At 45.4% G+C, this 21,483-nt stretch overlaps 1 protein-coding gene across 1 annotated transcript; it reads right to left on the bottom strand.

Annotated features, from left to right (window-relative positions):
• Positions 1 to 10,521: 10,521 nt before the first annotated feature.
• Positions 10,522 to 13,932, bottom strand: Gm52606 (predicted gene, 52606; the record flags this gene model as incomplete). The annotated part of the gene is made up of 1 exon (XM_030252964.1): positions 10,522 to 13,932. A coding segment is annotated over one exon (3,411 nt), but the record flags the coding sequence as incomplete, so codon positions are not given.
• Between the last annotated feature and the right edge of the window lie 7,551 nt (positions 13,933 to 21,483).

Consider the following 21,483-nt stretch of genomic DNA (forward strand, 5'->3'; position numbering starts at 1 on the left):
AAAAAAAGCTTAGCATTATTCTATAAGCCTCATGATTTTCTAAAGAGTAAAACTGTGTTCACACTTCATTTGGTAACTTTAGTATATGCTTGTTAATTTTCCTGATTTTTATATTATGTACTTAATTGGTCATTACAATTTTTAAAGTGTGTGCATTCATTTATTAACTAAAATTGAGCATGTATTGGTTAAAAGGGTCCTCTTATGCATGGTTTAGTATACCAATAAAAGCACTGGGGTGGTGCACGCCTTTAATCCCAGCACTCAGGAGGCAGAGGCAGGTGGATTTGTGAGTTTGAGGCCAGCCTGGTCTACGAAGTGAATTCCAGGACAGCCAGGGCTATACAGTGAAACCCTGTCTCGAAAAACCAAAAAAAACAAACAAACAAACAAACAAACAAACAAACAAAAAAACAAAACAAAAACAAAAACAAAAACAAACAAACAAACAAACCCAGAAAACCCTAAGACACTAGGTTTCTCTGTCCCTCCTCCCTATGTGGTTGACTGAAAACTCTTTTCTTTCCCCCTGCTTTTCACGTTTAATTTCGCTCTTTTAAGTTAGCTTGTTGAGAACAGATGATTGGGCCCGGCTTGGGACAAAGTTTGTGAGGGCTTTGAGGACATGACCACTCCTAGATATAGTTGAGTAGAGTTTTAATTGTCAATATGAGGGAGAGCACAGCCAGAGACATCTGAAAGGATCCACACTGAATATGGCCAGCAGAATAGGCCAGGCCATTGGAGGAGAGAGGGAGAACAAGAGAGGTAGAGAAGAGAAAAGGCCAAGAGCAAGCCAGCTAGGAACTAAGAGGCCAAGAGAGCACACGGGAAACAAGAGAGCCTACAGCCAAAATAGCTGAGTTATATAGGCATTAGATGCTGGAGGAGGGAACGAAGCCCTGTCCCTGGGGTGGAGAGATTTAGGATGGGGGGGCTAGGTGAGAAGTGCTGGAAGAAGCCACAGGTTTTAAGTGAGACTTGTCCCAGGTTTCTTTGGGACCTGATAGTAACACACACCCCATCTCAAAATGTGATAACAGTTTCTTCCTGAGAATTTACACACACAATATACATGTATGAAATTGTCAAACTAGCCGGGACCCCGCCAAGTGTATCCTGCACAGGCAGCTGGCCACTTTTCCAGCCAGAGGATAGGGATCTGCCCGGCGGGCGCGGGAGTGCTTTGCCTGAGCATCGGCAGCAGACATCTTGGCTCCGGGACCCCACCGAGTGTATCGTACACAGCTCCAGAGAATACCAGATGGCGAAAGGCAAACTTAAGAATCCTACTAACAGAAATCAAGACCACTCACCATCATCAGAACGCAGCACTCCCACTCCACCTAGTCCTGGGCACCCCAACACGACCGAAAAGCTAGACCCAGATTTAAAAGTATATCTCATGATGATGGTAGAGGACATCAAGAAGGACTTTAATAACTCACTTAAAGAAATACAGGAGAACACTGCTAAAGAGTTACAAGTCCTTAAACAAAAACAGGAAAACACAACCAAACAGGTAGAAGTCCTTAAAGAAAAACAAGAAAACACATCCAAACAGGTGATGGAAATGAAAAAACCTTACTAGACCTAAAAAAGGAAGTAGATACAATAAAGAAAACCCAAAGTGAGGCAACGCTGGAGATAGAAACCCTAGGAAAGAAATCTGGAACCATAGATGCGAGCATCAGCAACAGAATACAAGAGATAGAAGAGAGAATCTCAGGTGCAGAAGATTCCATAGAGAACATCGGCACAACAATCAGAGAAAATACAAAATGCAGAAGGATCCTAACTCAAAACATCCAGGAAATCCAGGACACAATGAGAAGACCAAACCTACGGATAATAGGAGTTGATGAGAATGAAGATTTTCAACTCAAAGGGCCGGCAAATATCTTCAAAAAAATTATAGAAGAAAACTTCCCAAACCTAAAGAAAGAAATGCCCATGAACATACAAGAAGCCTACAGAACTCCAAATAGACTGGACCAAAAAAGAAATTCCTCCCGACACATAATAATCAGAACAACAAATGCACTAAATAAAGAGAGAATATTAAAAGCAGTAAGGGAAAAAGTTCAAGCAACATATAAAGGCAGGCCTATCAGAATTACACCAGACTTTTCACCAGAGATTATGAAAGCCAGAAGAGCCTGGACAGATGTTATACAGACACTAAGAAAACACAAAATGCCAGCCCAGGCTACTATACCCGGCCAAACTCTCAATTACCATAGATGGAGAAACCAAAGTATTCCACAACAAAACCAAATTCACACATTATCTTTCCACGAATCCAGCCCTTCAAAGGATAATAACAGAAAAAAACCAATACATGGACGAAAATCACGCCCTAAAAAAGGCAAGAAAGTAATCCCTCAACAAAGCAAAAAGAAGACAGCCACAGGAACAGAATGCTCTAACAACAAAAATAAAGGGAAGTAACAATTACTTTTCCTTAATATCTCTTAATATCAATGGACTCAATTCCCCAATAAAAAGACATAGACTAACAGACTGGCTACACAAACAGGACCCAACATTCTGCTGCTTACAGGGAACCCATCTCAGGGAAAAAGACAGACACTACCTCAAAGTGAAAGGCTGGAAAACAATTTTCCAAGCAAACGGTCTGAAGAAACAAGCTGGAGTAGCCATTCTAATATTGAATAAAATCGACTTCCAACCCAAAGTTACCAAAAAAGACAAGGAGGGACACTTCATACTCATCAAAGGTAAAATCCTCCAAGAGGAACTCTCAATTCTGAATATCTATGCTCCAAATGCAAGGGCAGTCACATTCATTGAAGACACATTAGTAAAGCTCAAAGCACACATTGCACCTCACACAATAATAGTGGGAGACTTCAACACACCACTTTCAACAATGGACAGATCGTGGAAACATAAACTAAACAGGGACACAGTGAAATTAACAGAAGTTATGAAACAAATGGACTTAACAGATATCTACAGAACATTTTATCCTAAAACAAAAGGATATACCTTCTTCTCAGCACCTCACAGGACCTTCTCCAAAATTGACCATATAATTGGTCACAAAACAGGCCTCAACAGATACAAAAATATTGAAATTGTCCCATGTATCCTATCAGACCACCATGGCCTAAGGCTGATCTTCAATAACAACATAAATAATGGAAAGCCAACATTCACGTGGAAACTGAACAACACTCTTCTCAATGATACCTTGGTCAAGGAAGAAATAAAGAAAGAAATTAAAGACTTTTTAGAGTTTAATGAAAATGAAGCCACAACATACCCAATCCTATGGGACACAATGAAAGCATTTCTAAGAGGGAAACTCATAGCTCTGAGTGCCTCCAAGAAGAAAGGGGAGAGAGCACATACTAGCAGCATGACAACACATCTAAAAGCTCTAGAAAAAAAGGAAGCAAATTCACCCAAGAGGAGTAGACGGCAGGAAATAATCAAACTCAGGGGTGAAATCAACCAAGTGGAAACAAGAAGAACTATTCAAAGAATTAACCAAACGAGGAGTTGGTTCTTTGAGAAAATCAACAAGATAGATAAACCCTGTAGCTAGACTCACTAGAGGGCACATGGACAACATCCTAATTAACAAAATCAGAAATGAAAAGGGAGACATAACAACAGATCCTGAAGAAATCCAAAACACCATCAGATCCTTCTACAAAAGGCTATACTCAACAAAACTGGAAAACCTGGACGAAATGGACAAGTTTCTAGACAGATACCAGGTACCAAAGTTAAATCCAGATCAAATTAATGATCTAAACAGTCCCATATCCCCTAAAGAAATAGAAGCAGTCATTAATAGTCTCCCAGCCAAAAAAAAGCCCAGGACCAGATGGGTTTAGTGCAGAGTTCTACCAGACCTTCAAAGAAGATCTAATTGCAGTTCTGCACAAACTATTCCACAAAATAGAAGTAGAAGGAACTCTACCCAACTCATTCTATGAAGCCACAATTACTCTGATACCTAAACCACAGAAAGATCCAACAAAGATAGAGATCTTCAGACCAATTTCCCTTATGAATATAGATGCAAAAATCCTCAATAAAATTCTCGCTAACCGAATCCAGGAACACATTAAAGCAATCATCCATCCTGACCAAGTAGGTTTTATTCCAGGGATGCAGGGATGGTTTAATATATAGAATTCCATCAACGCAATCCATTATATAAACAAACTCAAAGACAAAAACCACAAGATCATCTCGTTAGATGCGGAAAAAGCATTCGACAAGATCCAACACCCATTCATGATAAAAGTCTTGGAAAGATCAGGAATTCAAGGCCCATACCTAACCATGATAAAAGCAATCTACAGCAAACCAGTAGCCAACATCAAAGTAAATGGTGAGAAGCGGGAAGCAATCCCACTAAAAACAGGGACTAGACAAGGCTTTCCACTCTCTCCATACCTATTTAACATTGTACTTGAAGTCCTAGCCAGAGCAATTCGACAACAAAAGGAGATCAAGGGGATACAAATTGGAGAAGAGGAAGTCAAAATATCACTTTTTGCAGATGATATGATAGTATATATAAGTGACCCTAAAAATTCCACCAGAGAACTCCTAAACCTGATAAACTGCTTCGGTGAGGTAGCAGGATATAAAATTAACTCAAACAAGTCAATGGCCTTTCTCTACACAAAGAATAAACAGGCTGAGAAAGAAATTAGGGAAACAACACCCTTCTCAATAGTCACAAATAATATAAAATATCTTGGCGTGACTCTAACTAAGGAAGTGAAAGATCTATATGATAAGAACTTCAAGTCTCTGAAGAAAGATATTAAAGAAGATCTCAGAAGATGGAAAGATCTCCCATGCTCATGGATTGGCAGGATCAACATTGTAAAAATGGCTATCTTGCCAAAAGCAATCTACAGATTCAATGCAATCCCCATCAAAATTCCAACTCAATTCTTCAACGAATTAGAAGGAGCAATTTGCAAATTCATCTGGAATAACAAAAAACCTAGGATAGCAAAAACTCTTCTCAAGGATAAAAGAACCTCTGGTGGAATCACCATGCCTGACCTAAAGCTTTACTACAGAGCAATTGTGGTAAAAACTGCATGGTACTGGTATAGAGACAGACAAGTAGACCAATGGAATAGAATTGAAGACCCAGAAATGAACCCACACACCTATGGTCACTTGATCTTCGACAAGGGAGCTAAAACCATCCAGTGGAAGAAGGACAGCATTTTCAACAAATGGTGGTATTACAACTGGTTATCATGTAGAAGAATGCAAATCGATCCATTCCAATCTCCTTGTACTAAGGTCAAATCTAAGTGGATCAAGGAACTTCACATAAAACCAGAGGCACTGAAACTTATAGAGGAGAAAGTGGGGGAAAGCCTCGAAGATATGGGTACAGGGGAAAAATTCCTGAATAGAACAGCAATGGCTTGTGCTGTAAGATCAAGAATCAATAAATGGGACCTCATGAAACTGCAAATCTTCTGTAAGGCAAAAGACACCACCAATAAGACAAAAAGACCACCAACATACTGGGAAAGGATCTTTACCTATCCTAAATCAGATAGGGGACTAATATCCAATATATATAAAGAACTCAAGAATGTGGACTCCAGAAAATCAAATAACCCCATTAAAAAATGGGGCTCAGAACTGAACAAAGAATTCTCACCTGAGGAATACCGAATGGCTGAGAAACACCTGAAAAAATGTTCAACATCCTTAATCATCAGGGAAATGCAAATCAAAACAACCCTGAGATTCCACCTCACACCAGTCAGAATGGCTAAGATCAAAAATTCAGGTGACAGCAGATGTTGGCAAGGATGTGGAGAAAGAGGAACACTCCTCCATTGTTGGTGGGATTGCAAGCTTGTACAACCACTCTGGAAATCAATCTGGTGGTTCCTCAGAAAATTGGACATAGTACTACCGGAAGATCCAGCAATACCTCTTCTGGGCATATATCCAGAAGATGCCCCAACCGGTAATAAAGACACATGCTCCACTATGTTCATAGCAGCCTTATTTATAATAGCCAGAAGCTGGAAAGAACCCAGATGCCCCTCAACAGAGGAATGGATACAGAAAATGTGGTACATTTACACAATGGAGTACTACTCAGCTATTAAAAAGAATGAATTTATGAAATTCCTAGGCAAATGGATGGACCTGGAGGGCATCATCCTGAGTGAGGTAACACATTCACAAAGGAACTCACACAATATGTACTCACTGATAAGTGGATATTAGCCCAAAACCTAGGATACCCAAGATATAAGATACAATTTGCTAAACGCATGAAACTCTAGAAGAATAAAGACCAAAGTGTGGACACTGTGCCCCTTCTTAGAATTGGGAACAAAACACTCATGGAAGTAGTTACAGAGACAAAGTTTGGAGCTGTGACAAAAGGATGGACCATCTAGAGACTGCCATATCCAGGGATCCACCCCATAATCAGCTTCCAAACGCTGACACCATTGCATACACTTGCAAGATTTTGCTGAAAGGACCCAGATAGAGCTGTCTCTTGTGAGACTATGCCGGGGCCTAGCAAACACAGAAGTGAATGCTCAGAGTCAGCTATTGGATGGATCACAGGGCTCCCAGTGGAGGAGCTAGAGAAAGTACCCAAGGAGCTAAAGGGATCTGCAACCCTATAGGTGGAACAACAGTATGAACTAACTAGTACCCCGGAGCTCTTGATTCTAGCTGCATATGTATCAAAAGATGGCCTAGTCGGCCATCACTGGAAAGAGAGGCCCATTGGACTTGTAAACTTTATATGCCCCAGTATAGGGGAACGCCAGGGCCAAAAAGTGGGAATGGGTGGGTAGGGAAGTGGAGGGAGGGTATGGGTGACCTGCTCATTTCCATACTCAGAAACCCCATAAGATCATTAAACTGGAAGCCACAACATGTATACAAAGGACCTGGTACAGATTAGTGTAGACCCTTTGTATATTGCCTCAATCTGTGAGTTCATATGAGCTTTGATCATGTGCATATAGAGGGCCATGTTCTGATGTCCTCCTTTCCCTCTGGCCCTTATATACTCTTTCTGCATCCTCTTCCATGGGGTTCTTTGAGCCCTGAGGGGAGGGGTTTAGTGGAGAGATCTATAAAACTAACTTTTATTCTCCTGAAATAGTTGTCACCTCCAAGGCTTATTGCCTCAGCTAACCTAGGCCAAGTGCTGGAAACTTCTAGCCTCTATACAATATAATCCAGGCCTAGAATGTTTTCATCCTCTGAAACTCACTGCTGAATAAGTCACCATGTGTAGTTCTTTCTGAGGCCTGGCTGACTGGTCCAACTCAGCTGTTCTACAGGCTGCAATTCTTGTCTACACTGACTTATTCAGTCTGACTTATTTCCCTTAGCTTCTCCTGAATTGCTCTGTTTGGCCTCCAACTCTGGCAAGCTGTTCCAATTCTTCTGGCTCTTTCTCTCTTCAACTGTGTCTAGCTTGTTCTCTCTTCAATCTGTCTCTACAACTGTCCTGGTAAAACTGCCTCTTCTTCTCTGCACTGCTCTCTTAAGTAGCTTCCCTTTCCTCTCTCTTCTCGTGAGAGTTGAGCATATCCTATTCTGTCAAATCTTTCTCTGATTCATCACTTTGTTTGCCACTCAATTAGACTTTCATGCTTTTAAACATGGATGCTTCCTTATACAGACTAACTTTACCTTCACATTTAGAATTAAAGGTGTGTACTAAGGGCATATTTGTATTCCAGCCAGAGGGATTAAAGGTGTGTGCCAAGGCTGAGCTACTCCACAACTAGAAGCAGATTTGTTTTCATTTGTTTGTTGTTTTCCTGTAAACAACACAATCTCAGGGTTCACAGTGTGATTAAATATCCAGTGGCAGATATCCCATTTAGGGTTTAGCTTTCCAAGGTATCTCACTCTGCATCATGTCTATCTGTGGGTCTCTATATTTATTCCCCTCTGCTGCAGGAGGAAGTGAAAGACCCCTGAAGGGAGACCCTCACTCAAGCCTCGGGACAGCCGCGGACCCAAGAAGACACTGAGACCAAACTCAAAATGTTGAAGGCAAGATTTAATAAAGCAGCAGCATGAAAGCACATAGACCAGAGCTCTGGGGTCGAAACTCATACACCTAGTGGTGTAGAGGAGAATCGACGACCAGCCAAATTTTTCACAGGCTTATATAGGAAAACTCAAGGGGGGAGAGCGGGGTAAGGAAAGTACAAGTTTACATAACTAAGGGGTTCTGCCAAGGGACAAGGGGTTCTGCCAAGGGATTCTACGTAACTAAGGGGTCATGTCCTATTATTTGGCAATGTACCCGGTTCATTCTGAGGTTGTTCCAGGAGGCCCTTATCTCAAAAATGTTCTTGGAACAGTCTTTAGTTGGGAGGGTTCGAACTCTAGGGTGAGGAGTTCAGGAATGCATTCTGGGGTGAAGAGTTCAGGAGTGTTCTGGGAACACTCTCTAGAGGGGAGGGGTCGGGCTCTGGGGTGAGGAAGAGTTCAGTAATTTTTTATTCTTCATTCCCCACTCCTTTTAGGAAATAGCTCTAATCTTAGAGCGAGTTTTCAACCTCCTGAAGGACCCGATATTGTTGCCTTAGTACCATAACCTGTACTGCATTTATCCTTTCTCTAATAAAAGCTACTAACTTATTAAGGATGCAGGGGCCAAAAGTAAGCAAAAGCATAAGAGTAATCAAAGGTCCTGCTATGGTGGAGAGGAGAGTGGTGAGCCAAGGGGACTTATTAAACCAGCTTTCGAACCATCCTTGTTGGCTTTCTCTTTCTCTTTTACGTATATCTAGGCGTTCTCTAAGTTTGGCCATAGAATCTTTGATTACTCCTGAATGGTCAACATAAAAACAACATTCTACTTTTAGGGCAGCACAGAGTCCTCCTTCTTTAAGGAATAATAAGTCTAATCCCCTTCTATTCTGTAGCACCACTTCGGACAGGGAAGTTAAAGATTCTTCTAATTTGGTTATAGACTGTTCTATAGTTCTAAGATCAACATCCATAGCTGCACGTAGTTCTTCATAGTATTGGGGGGTCTTAATTAAGGCAGCGGTTCCTGTACCTACTCCAGCCGCTACTCCTAATCCTAATAGAACTGCCAAAGTTAAGGTAACGGGCTCTCTTCTCCAGCGGACCCGATGCTCAAATTTGTCTAAAAAGGAGCTATCATTATGATACAGGAGTCTAGGAATAAGCTGAACCAAAATGCAGAAATCTTTGGAACTATTAAAAACAGACATAGACACACAAGGAGTGAGACCGGTATTGCAAGCCCATACTGTGTCTAGGGGAGGCACCAGATACTGACCACTTATGCTAGACTGGATGTTCTGGGTCTGATTACAGAGGTGCCCTTTATCCTGAGGTACCTGGCCCAAGCAAAGCCCTCTTCCTGAAACTGCTGCTAGAGTCAACTTTCTGTTTTCTCCCCAAAGACATTGAGAATGATCTGAAGTAATATTATAAGTCCTGATCTGAGCTATTCCTTCATAATAAGGGGGGCTAGAGGTATAGCATAACCAGCATGATTGAGTCATATTAGGGTTAGTTCTATTTAAAGCTAAAAAAGCTCCCTGGACTAGACTGACCAGACGGTTCTCTGTACCTAGGGGCGGTGGGGAAGCCAAGGTAGGCTTTATGAGGGGAATATTAGTCCCTAGGGAGGGTACCACTGTGTTGGGCTGTGGAGTTGGTGGAGCTGGTACGGCTGGGACCTTTGGGGGAGCCGGTACAACTGGGGGGCCCTGTTCTATAAGGACCTTGTTGGGCCCAACGAGTGTCACCGCCGGGTCTCTCACTGTCAGCCTGATCGTGAAAATGAACCCAGGATCTCTTAGTGGAATGTATACTCGCCAACCCCACCTATTTCCTTTAAGCCAACTTAGACGGTGTTGTTTCCCTTTCTCGGTGAACTTTATAAGTAGGGGGTTGCAGTATTTACCTTTGCATGGTCCTGGGGGGCTGTTTTTAAAAGCGCACCCACTCTCTGGATATTTATAGGGGTTTCTTTCTCCTTGGTTTGACTTATCATAGCCACTTCCTCGTTTTACCGTGATTAGGTCCCAGTCAGAGGAGGGCTTCCAGTAAGCTTCCCCTGTCGTTTCACATGACCATTTACCACAAAAGTAATCTGATGCCCCTCCACATTCTCGTTGAAGCCTTTCGCTCTGACCCTGACCAGGGCAAACATAAAATTGTGCAGCTCTAAGATTAGCTCAGTAAAACTGCCCCGAACACCCATATGTGCTCCCTATCCCGTTTGGGACACACCGCTCTTCAGGGGGTGGGTTACTAAGATCGGTATGATCGGGGAGGTCCCAATTGGGGGATCCTGCCGCTAACTTACAGATGTCAGGTGTGAGATCAGGCCACCAAGTCCAGAGGGGATGGACTGCAGTGGTTGCCCACACAATGTTTCCCTCCTCATTAAGCACTTCCCAAGACTGTTGAATTGGAGCATGAGGGTTATGGTTCCCTAGGCTCAGGGTGGTGCCTGCGGCGCAAACGAAGCTTAAGAGGATTGTCAGTGGCTGCCACTGTCCAATTGTCTTCGTGGTTTTCTTCATCTTGACTGGCGACCCTCTTGACGTGGGAGGCGTGGATCCAGGAGGCAATCCCGTCAACTTTTACCGCAGTAGGGGTTGTCAGTAACACCAAATAGGGTCCCTTCCACCGTGGTTCGAGGCTGCCGGTTCGATGCCGTCTGACCAAGACTTTGTCTCCAACTCGGAACCCGTGGGGTACTGCGGTGGTCCCTGGGGTATAGGCTGCCTTCAGTTGGTCCCAAATTTGGGTCCTAATCACTTCTAGGGCCTTTAAATGAATAAGCAAAGAGAAGGGTAAGACAGGGTCAGAGTCGGAAACCAATGTTCCACCAGCTTCCATTAAAGGGGGAGGTCCTCCATACAGAACTTCAAAAGGAGTGAGCCCGAAACGTCCAGGGGTGTTTCGGGCTCGGAAGAGCGCAAGAGGAAGGAGAGCCACCCAGTCTTTCCCGCCGGTCTCAATGGCTAATTTAGTCAAGGTCTCTTTTAAGGTCCTATTCATCCTCTCTACCTGTCCTGAGCTTTGAGGGCGGTAAGCACAGTGTAATTTCCAATCGATGCCCAACTGAGTGGCCAAGCCCTGACTTACCTGGGCAACAAAGGCTGGTCCATTGTCGGACCCGATTACCTTAGGGATTCCAAATCTTGGCAGGATTTCTTCAAGGATCTTCTTGGCCACAATCTGGGCAGTCTCAGTTTTAGTGGGAAACGCCTCAACCCATCCTGAAAAAGTGTCTACAAATACTAACAGATACTTGTTACCATACATTCCAGGTTTAACTTCAGTAAAATCTACCTCCCAATACACTCCAGGACGGTCTCCCTGTTGTCTCTTTCCAGGTTCTTTGTAGGCTCTAGTCGCATTAGTGAATGCACATGGTTTGCAGGAGTCTATAATCTTTTGAGCCACTGACTTCAGGTTGGGGACTTGGTATCGGGAACTTTTAATTAGTCTCATCATTTTTGCAACTCCCAGGTGGGTGAATTGGTGTAGTCCTTTCACAAATTTTATTCCTTCTTCGGGAGTCAATTCTATTTTCCCTTCAAAAAAGTATGGGAGGGGATCACTGGTCCACAATAGCTCTTTTATATTATACCTCTCATCCTCAGGGCTTTTGGGCGGATCACCTTTTTCAGTTAAGATCATGGCCCCTTGAGCAACTTGTTTTGCCACTGAGTCTGCCATTCGGTTGCCCTTGGCCACCAAGTCTTCTCCTCTTTGGTGGCCGGGGCAGTGGATGATGGCTACCTTCCTAGGTGCATGTATGGCTTCCAACAGGGCCAGAATTTCTTCTTTGTTTTTAATGTCTTTACCAGCCGAAGTCAATAGCCCTCGCTGCCTGTAGATGGCCCCATGGATGTGTGCGGTAGCAAAAGCATAGCGGCTGTCAGTGTAGATATTAACGATCTTACCTTTAGCCTCTCGGAGGGCTTGTATAAGCGCTATAAGTTCAGCCTTTTTTGCCGACGTTCCTTCAGGCAAAGCGCTTGCCCAAATTACCTTTTTCCCGTCCACCACCGCAGCTCCAGCCTTTCGCTTCCCCTCTATCAGGAAACTGCTGACGTCCGTATACCAACTGGGAGCTCCAGGCCAGGGTTGGTCAGTCAGGTCTCTTCTGGTCCCAGTTTCTTCAGCGAGGATGTCTGTACATTGATGTACTGGGACAGAATCATTTGTTAGAGGGAGAAGGGTAGCTGGGTTGAGGATGGCAGGGGGCGCAAAGGTTACACGCTCATTTAGCAGCAAGCTCTGATAGTGTGTCATTCGGGCATTTGTCATCCATCTGTCAGGTGGCTGCCGCACGATACTTTCCAAGGCATGAGGGGCTACAACAGTCACCTGTTGTCCCATTGTCAATTTGTCAGCATCTTTGATCAGCAGGGCCACTGCCGCAATAGCTTTCAGACATGTGGGCCATCCACTAGCAACGGGATCTAATTTCTTTGACAAATAGGCTACAGGTCTCTTCCAGGGTCCCAGTGCTTGTGTCAACACTCCCCTGGCTACGCCCGCTCTCTCGTCCACATATAGGACGAAAGGCTTAGTCAAGTCTGGTAATGCTAGCGCGGGGGCAGTCATTAGAGACGACTTGATAGCCTCAAAAGCTCTTTGGTGCTCTTCTTTCCACTCAAAAGGAACCCCTTCCTTAGTCAAAGGATATAGAGGTGCCGCTAGGGTTGCAAAGCCTGGAATCCAGAGTCTACAAAAGCCAGCAGTCCCCAGAAACTCACGTACCTGCCGTGGGGTGGTTGGCGAGGGGATTATCATAACAGTCTTCTTCCGGGCTTCTGTGAGCCATCTTTTACCCCCTCGGAGGGTATACCCCAGGTAGGTTACCTCAGTTTGACAAATTTGTGCCTTTTTAGCCAAAACTCGATACCCCAAGTCACTCAGTTCTGCGAGGAGCCTCTCAGATCCCTGGTGACACAGCTCCTTCGAGGCCGCCGCGACCAAGAGATCATCCACATACTGTAGTAGGGTAAGCTGAGGGTTTCGAGTGTGAAAAGGCGCGAGATCCCGATGGAGGGCCTCGTCAAACAGGGTGGGGGAATTTTTGAACCCCTGTGGTAGCCTAGTCCAGGTTAGTTGACCAGTCTGTCCGCCCTCTGGGTCCCTCCATTCAAAGGCAAACAGGAGCTGACTCTTAGGGTGCAAGCGCAGGCAAAAGAAGGCATCTTTTAAGTCTAGGACTGTATACCATGTTCTCTCAGGTGGGAGAGAGCTTAATAAATTGTACGGGTTTGGGACTGTGGGGTGAATGTCCAGGACCCTTTTGTTAACTTCCCGGAGGTCTTGCACCGGGCGATAGTCATTAGTCCCTGGTTTTCGAACCGGCAGAAGTGGTGTATTCCAGGGGGACTGACAGGCCACTAAAACTCCTTGGTCTAGCAACCTCTGGATATGAGGCCGGATGCCCTCCCTAGCTTCCTTGCTCATGGGGTATTGTCTTACCGAGATGGGGGTGGCATCAGCTTTAAGTTCTACCACAACCGGAGGCACTTGTTTAGCCAACCCCATTCCTGCTTGTTCTGCCCAGACATTGGGGAACGCAGTTAGCCAGCCTGAAGAGACTGCATTTTTGGGTTGCTCTTCATGCAACCGATACTCTTCCTCTGTGTTGAGGACAAGGCAGGCAACGGGGGCTTTTCCCCAGCTTACTTGTGGGCCTTCTGAAGTAAATTGGACTTGAGCCTTTAGTTTGGTTAGCAGATCGCGCCCCAAGAGGGGAGCAGGACACTCAGGTATCACCAGGAAGGAATGGGTCACTATGTTCTTGTTTATCTGTAGGGCTCGCTCGGTCGTCCAGGGGTAAAATTTACTACCAGTGGCTCCAATCACCATGGTCTTTTTAGAGCCTAGCTTGCCTAGGGGGCTAGTGAGTACTGAATGCTCTGCTCTGGTGTCTATCAGGAAGTTGACGGGAGTCCCCTCCACGGACAAAGTTACCCTAGGCTCAGGGAGGGGGTCTGAGCCCCGACTTCCCTAATCATCTTCTAGGGTCAGGACCTTGGATCGCTCCCGTTTTTTAGGGCAATCTCTAGCCCAGTGTCCTTTTTCTTTGCAATAGGCTCATTGGTCTTTTTCCAGTGGTATCTTTCTGCCACCTGGCGGTTTCACTGCCCTGTTGCCCAGGAGCCCTATTTTACCTTTTCCTGACTGTCTATCATTTACAACTGCGGCCAAAATTTTACTCAAATTTCTCTCCTGACGGCGATCCCGTCTATTTTCCCTCTCCTCCATTTCTTTCTTCTCTCTCTCCTGCCTCTCTTCTTCTGTTTCCCTCTTATGAGAGACTTTATCTGCTTCTCTTACTAAATCTTGGAGCGTATGATCTTGGAGCCCCTCCAGCCTTTGCAGCTTTTTCTTAATGTCGGGAGCGGACTGACCAATGAAGGCCATGGCTACAGTGGCTCTCTGCCCCTCTGACAAGGGGGTCAAAAGGGGTGTACCTCCTATATGCCTCCATTAGACGCTCAAGGAAGACTGAGGGTGGTTCAGTCTGCCCCTGCAAGACCTCTCTTACCTTAGCCAAATTGGTGGGCCGTCTAGCGGCTCCTCTGAGACCTGCCACTAGAGTCCAGCGATAGACAAGGAGGCGTCCCCTACCTTCCGCGGTGTTGTAGTCCCAGTTGGGGCGGTTCAAGGGGAAAGCCTCGTCCACGAGGTTAGGGAGGGCAGTGGGTGTGCCGTCCTCTCCCAGAACATTTTTTCTCGCCTCCATCAGGATTCTTTCTCTTTCTTCTGTGGTAAAAAGAACCTGCAAAAGCTGCTGACAATCATCCCAAGTGGGTTGATGGGAGAACATAAGTGACTCAAGGAGCCCAGTAAGCCCAGAGGGGTTCTCTGAGAAAGGAGGGTGGTTAGTTTTCCAATTATATAAATCAGAAGAGGAAAAAGGCCAGTACTGTAAAGGAATGAGATCATTGGGTCCTGGCGCTGGCCCTCCCACATGTGCTCTAAGTGGTAAGGCAACTGTTGAATCCGGCCCCCCTTCCTCCCCGGGGCTTCGGCCTCATCGGCTCCGAGTCCCCCCCGCCGGTCCCTGAGCCCCTCTCGCTATTGGTCCCTGTGGTGGGGCGGCTGCAGGTGGCTGCTGGGGCAGGGGATAAGGGGGAGGTTGGGAGTCCATCCAGAGGAGGTCGTCAATCTCTGGATAAATCTTGGGGGGAGCTGACGGGCTGGACTTTCCGGCTGCATCAGACTGGGCAACCGCGACCGTCAGTTTCGAAGAATTTGGGGTCCAAGGCTTGACCCACGGAGGTGGGAATTGGACGAGATTCTGCCAGGTCACAATGTAGGGGATCTGATCAGGGTGACCCCCTTCCTCCTGAAAAACAATTCACCTGACGGCGGCGATTAGTGACAAGTCAAAAGCACCTTCTGGTGGCCAGCCCACTCCAAACGTCGGCCACTCGGAGGCACAAAAGGTCTGCCACGGACCCTTTCTGACCTCCACCGACTGGTTGTGGGCTCTGACCTGCACCTCCTTCCAATGCTCCAGAGTTAGAGAAAGGGGAGTGGACACAGATTGTCCCATTTCTAGAATAATAGTAGACACAACAAGAGCGAACACGGGACTAAGACAAAAAAGAAACCAAAAGCGGCGGCGACTTCGCGTCGACCACAAGCAACTCAGAGAATCAGATGGCCTTTCTAAGGCCGGCCGATTGAGACCCTCTGCACGAGGTGGGACTCGAACCCACGATCTCGCAACAAGGCACGAGGTGGGACTCGAACCCACGATCTCGCAACCCCAGATGGTCTCTTGACCTCCAAAGGGGTCCACCAGGCGTCCCTGGTCCTCCCCTGTTCCTCCTGGGACGTCTCCCGGGGCGAACGGACGGTGGACACCTGGACACGTCTATCCTTATCCACCCCGCGTTCCCTCTCGGAGCGCGGTCTCACTGAGCGTCCACAAAACCGAAACTGCGATCGCACCAAACTTAGAAACAGAACACAGACACCAGACCAAGACAGGTCAAAGAATCTTACCTTAAAGTGGGTCTAGGGTCTCTGGGTGGTCGCGCTGATCCCGGACGAGCCCCCAAATGAAAGACCCCCGAAGGGAGACCCTCACTCAAGCCTCAGGACAGCCGCGGACCCAAGAAGACACTGAGACCAAACTCAAAATGTTGAAGGCAAGATTTAATAAAGCAGCAGCATGAAAGCACATAGACCAGAGCTCTGGGGTCGAAACTCATACACCTAGTGGTGTAGAGGAGAATCGACGACCAGCCAAATTTTTCACAGGCTTATATAGGAAAACTCAAGGGGGGAGAGCGGGGTAAGGAAAGTACAAGTTTACATAACTAAGGGGTTCTGCCAAGGGACAAGGGGTTCTGCCAAGGGATTCTACGTAACTAAGGGGTCATGTCCTATTATTTGGCAATGTACCCGGTTCATTCTGAGGTTGTTCCAGGAGGCCCTTATCTCAAAAATGTTCTTGGAACAGTCTTTAGTTGGGAGGGTTCGAACTCTAGGGTGAGGAGTTCAGGAATGCATTCTGGGGTGAAGAGTTCAGGAGTGTTCTGGGAACACTCTCTAGAGGGGAGGGGTCGGGCTCTGGGGTGAGGAAGAGTTCAGTAATTTTTTATTCTTCAGAAGCTTCTCTGCTGATGGAAGAGCAGTGTACTAATCTTTGATTATAGCTGAATGTCATTAGAAGTCATTTGATTGCTACATCCTTTCAATTAAATGACTATGTGGGATATAAAACCATGCCAGGAAGTTTGGTAAGGTAGGCGACTCCCAGCTCTCTGCCAGATTCCTGACTTGAAACACATGCCATGCTTCTCACAAAAGAAACATGCCCTATGGACACAGAGGCTCAAATCAGAGTTCTCGGTGCTAATGAGGTACCTAGAGGCCTGGAGGGGTTAGCCAATAAGCTTCTCTTCCCAGATGTTCCTCCCTGCAAAAGGTATTCAATCTCAGGCCCACCCCAGAAGTTGGGTATGGTTTTATACACTCATTTTCTGCTATGACAATAAACTGTTTAGAACCGTGGGCTGTCTCTTTTGTCAAGATCCTCCATGAGGAACCTGGGGAAGGCCTTTGTCTACAGAGCTGCAGCTTTATTCTTCTGTAGAAGGCCTCTCTGCCCTCCCAGCCACAACTGCCACCAACTACCACCTGACTCCGCCAAGCCAAGGATAGTCACCATGGGACAAGTTGGAGCAACACCCCCACCACACACACACACACACACACTAGACACTGTCCCCAGCCCATGGCTCCCGACTCTGTTCTCTGCTCTTTCTCAACTGGATGTACAAGAGTCTGAGAACACTCTGGCCAGGCCTCTTCACAGGCCTGGGAACCGCTAAACCAGTTCTGGCCTTCCCACATTTCAGATTGTGCTTTCCGACCCCCCAGAACAGTGTCTAAGCACTTCCAAACAACCCAGCACCCTGTTGGCCTGGGATAAGGGCAGTCAAACTCCCCACATTCCACCTCTCCAAGAGGCCCTGCCCAGCCTAGGAGCAGGCCTGGTCAACAGACTGAAAAGATATTTGGTTTTACTGTAGGTCGCTGGACTATCTAGTCTCAGGTTCTTGGTCACCCTAGCAGTGCCAGGTATGGGTTCCATCTTGTGGAGTGGGCCTTAAGTCAAATCAGTTATTGGTTGGTTATTCCCACAAGTTTTGCGCCACCACTACACCAGCATAACTTGCAGGCAGGCCACCATTGTAAATCAATGGGTCTGTGGCTGGGCTGGTGTTTATATTTCTTTTGGTAGCATGCAGAGTACCTTCCTTTACACTAGAACATTGGGGTGAAGACTCTGTAGGCACCAGCTTGATTTCTCCATGTTCAATGAGTTCCCTAGGTGTTGTCCTCAGCAATTCGTGGAGAACAATACATAGTCTTAATAGCAAGCCGAGGTGGTTTGCTGACTTCCAGGGGACCCCTTTGACCAACCACTCAATTAGATGAACTGGAAATTTTATTTGATATCGAAAGATAGCCAGTTTGGGGTACTGTCTTTGCTATTATTTGGAGATTTTATTTAGAGCACTTTCTTTTTTGTTTTGTTTTGTGTTTTTGTTTTTCGAGACAGGGTTTCTCTGTGTAGCCCTGGCTGCCCTGGAATGCACTCTGTAGACCAGGCTGGCCTTGAACTCAGAAATCCACCTGCCTCTGCCTCCCAACTGCTGGGACTAAAGGCATCTGCCACCAAGCCCAGATTCAGTTTCTAATATATGTCTATATTAGGTTTCTAATTTATTAGAATTCCAGAATACCCTTCAAATGGCCCTTCAGTTTAGCTGTCTCCTCCCATATTCCTTCCTCATCTCCCTCTCCTCTTTCCCTCCCTACTCGATACTCCTTTTCCTCTGAGATCTATCTGTTCCCTCTAGTTCCTTTATTTATTCACAACTTCTGTGATATTATATAGATTGTAGTGTCATTGGCATTGACTTAGCTACTCTTCACATATCAGTGAATATATACCACATTTCTCTTTCGGGCTTACTTCACTCACGATGGTTTTTACCTAGACCCATCCTTTACCATCATTTCATTATTTCATTTTTTTTAAAGTTGGAATATTCCATTATGGATATGTTGCACATTTCATTATCCATTTTTCTGGTGAGGCACATCTAGGTTCTTTGCAGTTCCTGGCTATTGTAAATAGAGGAGCAATGAATATAGATAAGCAAGTGTCTCTATGGTAGGATGAAGCAACGTTTGGGTCTATTTCCAAGAGTGATATGGCTGGATCCTGAAGTAGATCAATTCCCATCTTCTTGAGGAGCTACCACACTGATTTCCAAAACGGCTGTACAAGTTTGTGCACCTGTACAAATCACAGGTATAATCAAAGGTTATCATTGGTTGTTCCGAATCTAGGTAATACTTGCCAACAAAGGTACAGAGCATTTCCAATGCTACATTTGTGAGTTGGGCTGATGTTATTAAAGAATGGTTCTGACATGGCTTTTTTTTTTTTACAAGAATAAGAGTTATGAAAGACATCATGGTGATTTATCATGTGATATCATGATAGATATTAAATACAATGAACTACGGGAGAAAGAACAGGATGTGTGCAGATGTAGAAAGGAGTGAGGGAGCTGTTGAAACTTGTCGGGCAGAGGTGTACAAATTAAGAAGACAAATGACTTAAGGAACAAGAGTGTTGGGTAGACATCAGTGACTGGGAATTTGGAACCAGTGTTCCATCTTTGGATGTCTTATTCTGTCCGGGTTTACAGTTGAAGGTAGAAGGATACTGCAGACACAGAGCCCTCTGATGTTCCTCCTCTACAAGAAAGTACAGAAAGAAGTGTCACTGTGCCTTGACCCCAAGCTTTGTTCTCGGCTAACAATGCCTCCACCTGTACAGGGCTGAAGTATCCTGGAAAGAGAGCTGAACTTCCTTCCCAAAGAGCATTATGAAAAACATTGAACTTGTACCTAATAGGTTTCTCTGCCAACAAAATGAACCAATTCAAGTCAAATCAAAAGTATAAATCGTTAGCACAGCTCTAGGCTCTGCCCAACAGTTACCTTGCAACAGTTTGCATCTATGCTCACCAGGTATGATCCAGGAGCTAGGCATATAAGAAGACCTCTTCCCTCTCCTTCCCACATGTCTCCTGTTGGACAGCTGGACCCTTTCTCCCTTTCTCGCTCTTCTTTCTTTCTGTCCTTCTCTATCCCCCCACTTTTTCTGCCTGTACTCCTTTTCCAGGCCCCCTTCCTTTCCCCCAATAAACTTCCTCTTATACTAAGCTGTTTCCTCAGCGGGAACACCTCACCTCGGCCGGCTGAGTTGCTCCTTCCTGCCTGATCACTGCCACCTGTTTATAAAAAACAACATAAAGGCAGGCTTATTAAAAGGCAGCAGTCTGGCGAGTTGGCCAATCTATCAGGTGGAGGTCAGTAAAGTCATTCGCCCAGGATAAAGCAAGGAGGTTTTATAGTTTTGGGCCGTGTGGTGATGAAACATGGGATTATGCCCATATAAGGTTAAAAAAAAGAAAAAAGAAAAAAAAAAAAAAAAAAAAAAGCTGAGCGCCCAGGCAGGCACTCCCAGGTGGGTAGCGGGAATCAGGAAGATGATGACCTGTTAGGCTGTAGTTTCCTTTGAGGGGTCAGGGAGCTTTTTCTGTGTGGTAGGATGGGGAAGGAGGGCACATAGGGTTTTGTAGCTGGGGGGTGTGTGGGGGGGGGGTGTGTCGGGGGGTGATGAGCACGGGTTCCAGCCTAACAACACTAAAGTAAGGAGATCATTTTCTGCGGAGAGGGAATATGGTCTGGCTTGAGAAGATCCTTTTAGTCAGTGTGTGAGTTTACTGAAAAAAAAAAAAAAAAACCGGGAAAGACAAAAGCCGTGAAATCAACCCGGTTCTCATCACAGTAACCCCAGGAAGAAATAGCCCTGTGGAGAGGTGGAAGGAAATGGGAGGTTCGCATATGCTGAGAGGCTTAGATTACAGGAGCCAGCAAGTGACTGCCATCTTTGGCTAGGTCAACTGGATGGACGGAGATTCTTTTGCTAAGATGGAGACTGTATGAGGAGGTTTGGGGAAGACTAGAAGCTCTGTTTTAGATATGTCAACGTTTTTGAGGCCTTTAAGAAGCCCAGACAGAAGCGCCACGGGTGCAGTTTTGAAGATGCATAGCTAGTATTACTGATGAACAATAAAGAAGGTTTTGAAAAATTTTATTTGTAATCCAACATATATCTACTCTCATTTCCCCAGAGTCTCTTTGAAGTATTTGTTTTTAAGATTTACTTATTATGTATACAGCTTTCTGCCTGCATGTATACCTTGCAGGCCAGAAGAGGGCACCAGATCTCATTACAGATGGTTGTGAGCCACCATGCGTTTGCTGGGAATTGAACTCAGGACCTCAGGAAGAGCAGACCTCTTAACCTCTGAGCCGTATCTCCAGCCCCTCCCCCAGATTCTCTGATGCTGTAGTAATGAATACATTTTTGTGTACTCCTTCCATTTAAATTGTTATAAACGTTTTCCCATTGTCATGCAGGTAAAACAACTATGTTTAAAATCTGCAGCTTTTGTTTTGTTTTGTTGAAACAGGTTCTCACTGTCTAGTCCTGTCTGGCCCAGAATTCTTTGCTGACCAGGCTATCTTGGAACTCATTAGAGATCCGCCTAGTTCTGCCTCTGAAGTGTTCTTATTAGACATGTGTGACGCCATACCCGGCACGTTTTTGTTTTTTTTATACAGAGATGGTTTTTTAATTTTTATTTTTTTCCTTTAAAGACAAAGGGACCAGAGTACCTGCCTCCGTAGTAATGACACCTCCCTGTGACAATCCTCTGCATAAACTACGCTTTCTCCTCCTGACCAGGAGAGGGCGCGCGCCACGTCGAGCTCAGACAGAGGTGCCTCTCCCTTGTCTTCCTCTGGCCGTCCTCCTGACCTTCCTCC

The sequence above is a fragment of the Mus musculus genome, chromosome 3 (assembly GCF_000001635.26).
Source record: "Mus musculus strain C57BL/6J chromosome 3, GRCm38.p6 C57BL/6J".
NCBI classification, from domain to species: Eukaryota; Metazoa; Chordata; class Mammalia; order Rodentia; family Muridae; genus Mus; species Mus musculus.